At 45.4% G+C, this 6,747-nt stretch overlaps 2 protein-coding genes across 3 annotated transcripts in view; one reads left to right on the top strand and one right to left on the bottom strand.

Annotated features, from left to right (window-relative positions):
* Positions 1-718: 718 nt before the first annotated feature.
* CIAO2A (cytosolic iron-sulfur assembly component 2A) lies at positions 719-5,850 on the bottom strand. Its single transcript, XM_083475277.1, has 5 exons — positions 5,498-5,850; positions 3,767-3,931; positions 3,063-3,112; positions 1,978-2,023; positions 719-1,217 (listed from the first exon to the last, which is right to left on the bottom strand). Exons 1-5 carry the CDS (start codon positions 5,658-5,660, stop codon positions 1,120-1,122), a joined length of 522 nt encoding a protein of 173 aa, XP_083331403.1. The 5' UTR covers positions 5,661-5,850; the 3' UTR covers positions 719-1,119.
* Positions 5,851-5,947: 97 nt separating this feature from the next.
* SPG11 (SPG11 vesicle trafficking associated, spatacsin) overlaps positions 5,948-6,747 on the top strand; it is a 35,440-nt gene continuing 34,640 nt past the window's right edge. For both annotated transcript variants that reach the window (XM_083474942.1, XM_083474943.1), the window contains exon 1: positions 5,948-6,321. In XM_083474942.1, the coding sequence (XP_083331068.1) occupies positions 6,101-6,321 (221 nt within the window). In that variant the 5' untranslated portion in view covers positions 5,948-6,100. The remainder of the gene's footprint in view (positions 6,322-6,747) is intronic.

The following is a 6,747-nucleotide window of genomic DNA, read 5'->3' as shown; positions in this document are numbered from 1 at the left end:
CTCATCTCGCTTTACTGGCCGAGGGAGCCAGCGTACAGTTTTTGGGTCATGTGGCCAGCATGACTAAGCCGCTTCTGGCAAACCAGAGCAGCACACAGAAACGCCGTTTACCTTCACACCAGAGCGGAACCTATTTATCTACTTGCACTTTGACGTGCTTTCAAACTGCTAGGATGGCAGGAGCAGGGACTGAGCAGCGGGAGCTCACCCTGTCACAGGGATCCGAACTGCCGACCTTCTGGTCGGCAAGCCCTAGGCTCTGTGGTTTAACCCACAGCGCCACCCGCGTCCTTAAGGTTGATGCTGCTGTAATAAATAAAAAAACAAGTTTGTTATTGATACAGGAAGAAAAGCAATATATCAGCCAAGAAATTTCACATTGCAAGGTGTTGTTAGAAAATTCTGTATGAACCACTTTCTTTTTGCAAGTTGGCAATAACCTGAACTTGATCAAACTTAATTAAACAGAACAAACTCATTGGCAATCCAGCCCTAGACAGTAAAGTACCACTGAAGCCTGCAGAACTTACTTCTGAGTTTATGTAACTTCTACAGGCTACTGTGATACTTTACTGTCTAGTAAATATCTACAAGGTTGCAGCCACCACATTATTTTTATCTGTCTTCAGAAATGCCTAGTTAAATATATCTTTTTAAAATCTACTTTGGTTTACACTATTAAAAAAACTTATAGGGAAGTTTTCATATTGAAGACAACTTGTGTTTCTAAAACTCTGTACTTTATTTATCTCTCACACTGACAGCTAATCAAACACATTCCATCATAACAATGTGTAAAATTCAATCTTCAAAATCAGTTGTTTTTTAAAAAAAATTACAATGTATATTCATGAGGTGTCAACAGAATGGTTTCATAATAAAAAAAATTTTTAATTGTGAACTTCTCACATTCCTTCAAAATTAATCTAAGACTATACATGGCTCACTCTCCTTCGTAAATTAAATGGATTTTTTTAATAAAATAATTTATTAAAAATATACAGGAGGTACAAAGAACTGTCCAGTATCAAATTCAAGGCCTCCATTCCCCACCCAAAAAGACATGAACACCAAAGTGCCAGAAAGATCCCAGGTCAACAGGAGCTGCCGTCACGGTTGCTAGTCTGGATCCAGAACACACTGCTCCACAATCTCCCGCAGGTGAGGATTCTCCATTGCAGCGGCAACTCTCTCTTTGTCATTTATCTGCTTGTTAACTGTAGCACGACGAAAAACAAACAAGTCGTCTTTGGTTAATGATGAACAGAAATGCACTAGAATATCGCAAAACACACACACACACACACACACACACACACACACACGATGTGTATGCGCATGAAGATGCAAGTCCTACAGAGACAAACACAGATTTGTCAAGGATCAGAGCTCAGTGAATGCCTCCCACAATCTGCTGTCCAATGCCTGCAACTTTTAGATCTCATCACCGTCTTACGGGGCTTTTAGGGAAGGGTAAGAACATTAGAAGTGGCCAACCAAATGCCTATTGTTGGAAATCTGCAAGCAGGACCCGAGTACCTCTCTAATTCTTTTTTAAAGCCATCTAAGTTTGGTGTCTCCTGTGGGAACGGTACATTGGATTGTTTTTTTAATTGCTTCTGCTTGTAGGGAATTTATGTTGGCCAGTTTCAACAATATTGTTTTTAACTTTGTTTTTTAATTTTATGTACTTCTGCCCTAGAACCTTTGGGCATATGATAAATAAACAGAGAAGTCATGCAATGCTAAGATTGCAAGAGATCTTGCAAACAAGTATGAAAGCAGAAGCTAATGTGTTCCAGCGTGCTTAGCTCATATGCATCACTTCCTATGGTGCTGGGTGCCAGGCCCTCCCAGCCTGACTGCCACACAAGAAGATTGAAGACATGCTCAATGGGAAAATTCAACACACACACACTTGGTGATGTATATCAAGAGGCTGCTTTATTGCCCAACGCAAGCTGAAGACATACTTACTGTCCTCCTCCGTGGAATGCGCTCCCTCTGAAATGTAGATTTCCAACTACATGAGAGAGAAAATGACTGCTTAATATGTTTTTATAGCACAGGTGTGCATCTGCACAGAATATACAACACTTTTGATGGCCTGCTATATAGTGGACCCTCTGGATACGAATGTAATTTGTTCCAGGGGTCCATCCATACCCCGAAAAATCTGCAAGTAGAGCTGCCGCTTCTGCAAATGCATGCGTGATAGACTGTTTCTGCGCATGCGCAAGGCATGCAGAACACTTATGCACATGCACGTGTGGTGAAACCCGGAAGAATATGCTTCCAGGTTTGCTGTGTTCGCAACCTGAAAGTTATGTTACCCGAAAGTAACATAACCCGAGGATCCACTGTAATGGGCAAGTCTCACTTGTGTTTGCAATATGAAAGGTCTCTCTTTTTCTCTGCAGTGCAATCTCCACATCCACTCAGGGGTTTGTTATATGGTAAGGAAGCATGGCCTCTTACAATCTGGCAGTTCTCACATGCCTGCCAAAGCTGTGTACATAATACAGTCTCCTGAGAATCTTATGGTACCTTAAAGACTGTGATTAGCTGTGATTCCTGCCCTGCAAGGGGTTGGACTAGATGACCCTTTGGTTACCTTACAACTCTAAAATTATATGATTCTTGTACAAATTTATTATGACTTAAACTTTGGTAGACCACAAACCACTTCAGCAGATGCATGAAGTGTACCTGATGAAGTAGACTGCAGTGAGTGAAAGCTTACGCAACAATAAATGTGTTAGTCACAGAAATCTGTGTTGTTCTTCCTGCAAGAGACTAGCATGGTTGCAATCCCTCTGGAAATCCTGCCAACAAAAGCACTCTGGGTTCTTCATTTCACGTCCTCTTTTAAGACCACATTTTGCATGAGCAACAGATAACACCATCCCTTGAAATTCCCCATACAAGCAAACATGCAAAACATTTGGGGGGAAGTTGGAAGTGGAATGTGTGGCCAGAAAATGCCCTCTAAACATGCATTTCTGGGGAGTCAGCTGCAGTATGTTTTTAGAAATACAAACAAAAGTGTACAAATTGCGTACCTTGTGTTTAAAAGGCAAACATCTCTGCAGCTTGATCCTCAAACACAGCCCTGCATTTTAAAGAAAAAGATGTCATTTTTCTTTTCAAGCACTACCCTTCCATTATCTTTCTACCAAAAGAGTTGGTGGCATGTGGTCATATTGCTCAACCATCTGTAATTCAGTTTTATAAACATGTGAGGGAGAGCTGGCCTTGGTTCTCAGTGTATCTTGCTCTAAAGATAGCAAGCGTTGCCTCATCTAAACTGTGAAAAAGGCTGGGAGATGAAGTGAGCGGCATCCATTTTCGAGATCTGCTTTCAAGCACAGAACTACTTTACAATTTGGTAATAAGCTCTGAAAGACTGAAGAGTTTCGCACCACACACTGCCAGGGCATGAGCTCTGATTGGGATCAGGACACTAATGTGTTGAGCTTTACACAGGGACACAGTCTTCAGTCTGCCTTGCAAAAATAAGGTTAAATTGGTTCCAGAGAAGCCTATCCCTAAAGGAAACATTTTTCAACATGAAAGGTCCTGCAACCCATTCATATTTAATAATTCACAATACTGCTGCTGCATGTTTCAATGCACAAATCCAGAAATGCTTCCAGAAGAACTGAGTGTCCCTTTATTTGACTTTCCAATATCTTTGTTTACTTAATGTCATGAAACTAACAACTTCACAAATCGCTCAAAGAACCCCCCCCCCCCCAGATCTTACCTATGAGAGTGGCCAAAGAGCAATGAGGTACCGTTGGTGTAAACCTGATTGTGACCAAATATTCATCGTCCCCAATTTCATGCACTTCAACACAGCTTTCTGTTACCACGTCTAGTTCTTCTAAAGTGTTGGGCTTCTCTGGGTCCCGGATAGTTCGAATTATATCTAAGCAGAAACAAACAGATCACAAGTGTCTGATTATGGGGAAAAGGTTGAGTGATCAAACTCTAGGCCTGGAGTCAGCTGCAAATCCACTTGCGTGTGACATAAAAGGGAGTTTGATGCCAGCCTTGCCAAGACTCTTCACAATCTGGTCCCTCTCAGCCTTTAGGAGGAACAAAGGTTGCAAGTGACATTTCAAATGAGAAATGATAAAAACAACATATGAAATGTGTTTTGAGGCTCATTGCTTCATGACCAGTGAGCCTTGCAAGCAAGTGGGTACTGTGGAGTGAATTTGGGGTTTGTTTGTTTTTTGGTCTCTTCTGGATTGGAAATAATCTTGCCACTGTGACTCATGCATTGTTATCCTCAAGAAAGGAACTATCGCAATAAACCTGAGCAAGGGATTACCTGAGTGGGGGGAGGTAAGAGGCATGGAGGCTGGAGATGTAAATATCAGACTTTGAAAAGCTGGTATCACTGGATCAAGTTCAACAGCTTTGTTGAATTAATTAAACTAAAACTATTTTTAAATTAATTAAACTATATTATTTATTGTTAAATTAATTGAACTAAAATTGGATTTTGAATAAATGTGCAATTAATTGTTACAATTTGGAATTTGATTGTTATCTTCCTTCATGGGTCATGCAAACCACCATTATGAATCATGCTATTTACTGGGAAGGCTAAGGGCAGTGGGAATGAGTTTATGGAACTAAGAGTGCGGTGGCCCCAAAAAAGTTTAGGATCCACTGTAATAAACTCTATGTGGGGCTACCCTTAAGAGTGACCTGGAAGTTAAAGGCAACGCAAAATGTATTAGCTGGCATACTGTTGTCACGCATGTTACAGTGTGCTTAAAAGAGCCTCATGTTGCTGCCAATAAATTACTGGATCAGGGTTAAGTTTCAACTTATAATACCCTAAACAGGTACCTGAAGGATTGCCTTCTTCCCTATCTCCCTGTCTGGCAGCCAGGACTGTCTGGTGAGGCCCTCCTGGCTGTGCCCACAGATCCCATGGGCCGTAAACAAGGGGAAGGCGGCCTTTTGAGTAGCAGCTCCCTCTCTTTGGAATCCCCTTCCTTCAGAGACATACAGGCAAGTGCCAACCCCAGAATCAACTGGGCCTCTGCTAAAAACGCATTTATTTCCTCTGGCTAGTCATTCGTGACAGCGGGCTGTAGAAGTTATCATAAAAAATAGAAATTAAAATTTGTACATTTTAAAGTGCGCACTCTGACACACTTGGCTGCTGGTTTAGTTTGTGCTGCAGTCTCAATACATTTTTAGCACCTTGTCGTTTCAGACGAAAGGAGGTGCGTAAGTTTAAACTGTTCTCTGTTTATTGTTGATTTTATGTGTTGAGTGATTTACAGAGCTGCTTTGGGGTTTTTTGTTTTTAATTTTTATCTTACTGCTTTCTTCTCTTCGTACACTCCTTCAAGGTTTCGGTTTTCTTTTTAAACACCCCCTCCTCCAACTGCGAGGCAAGCCGGGTCCTGGGCCGCGAAAGACCTCCCGCCCCGTGAAGCCTGGATAGGGACGGGGCTGGGGAGCCACTGACCGTAGACCTCCAGGGCCCGCTCCTGCTCCTGCTCCATGGCAGCGGCGGCGGCGGTTCTGCTCGGGGCCTCGGGCCGGTGGTGGGCCTGGTGGTCGTCCTCCTTCTCCCGGGCCTCATGCCCCCCGCTAGAGAGCGCCCGCCAGAGCAGCCCCAGCGACAGCATCCCGCCCCGAGCCAAGCCCGCTCACAGACTCCATCAACCGGCCCGCCTGCAGTCGCTCAGGCGGCCCTCGCGGGCACTTCCGGTCTCGGGGTGGGCGGGGCGCTCCACAGGCAAAGCGACGCTGTACTGTACTCACAAACGCGACCTCTTCTCAACCGAGACTACATTTCCCGCCGTCCAACGCGCTCGCTCCCCCGGCTTTCCGCGCAGCGAGGACTACATCTCCCGACTCGCAACGCTCTCACTCGCCGCCTGTAGTGCGGCAGCTTATCCCCGCGAGGCATTCTGGGAAGGTTAGTCCGAAGGAAGAGCGTCGGCCTCCGCCCTCCCGGCTTTCGTTCTCTTGTTGTGGCTCTGCCCCAAGATGGCGGCGGCCGCGGTAGGTTTCTGAGGAGACCCACGAACCCGGCGGTCGCGGTTCTCTCAGGGAAAAGAGGAGAATGGCGGCGTCGGAGGCTGGGTCGCTTCGCGTTCTGCTGCAGCCGTTCCGCAGCCCCAGCCAGGGCATCACCCGGGCCAAGCTCAGCGGCGGCCGAGACGCGCTGGCGACCGTGACGGGGGCGGAGCTGCGCTTGACGGGGCTGGTGTCAGCCCGGCTCGATGGCGGGCAGGACGGGCCCAGCGGGGACGGCAGTATCGCCCTGCCCGGCGCCTGGGAAGAGTAAGTGGGGGTGGAGCAAGAGCCGGGCCTGGGGGGTCCCAAGTCCAGCGTCGACCCCCCCCATAGGTGGTAACGGACTCGACCCCCGTCTCCCCCCAGCGACAGCTCCCCCCCCCCCCATTTAAAAACGTTTCGTAGTCGAGGACCAGGCACCCACCCACATGGTGATCTCAGAGGCTAACTTACTATTGCTTTTGAAGCACAACAATCCTTCTCCGCAGCAAAAGGGTGTTTGTCCCCACGTAAATGTCGGGGCAGCAGAAGCAAACGGTGTTTGTTTGTTTGTTTTTTCATAAAAGTTATGCACCTCTTGATTGTTTTTTAAAAAAAGGCCTCAAAGCGGTTTACAAAAAAAGAAAGATAAAACAGTAGAATTATTAAGAAAATTTAACCATGATTTTAAGTTTCCGAAAAGTTAAAATAACA

This window comes from Podarcis liolepis, assembly GCF_965112155.1.
Source record: "Podarcis liolepis genome assembly, chromosome: 14".
In the NCBI taxonomy this organism is placed as follows: domain Eukaryota; kingdom Metazoa; phylum Chordata; class Lepidosauria; order Squamata; family Lacertidae; genus Podarcis; species Podarcis liolepis.
This window is presented reverse-complemented; position numbering and strand designations above follow the sequence as displayed.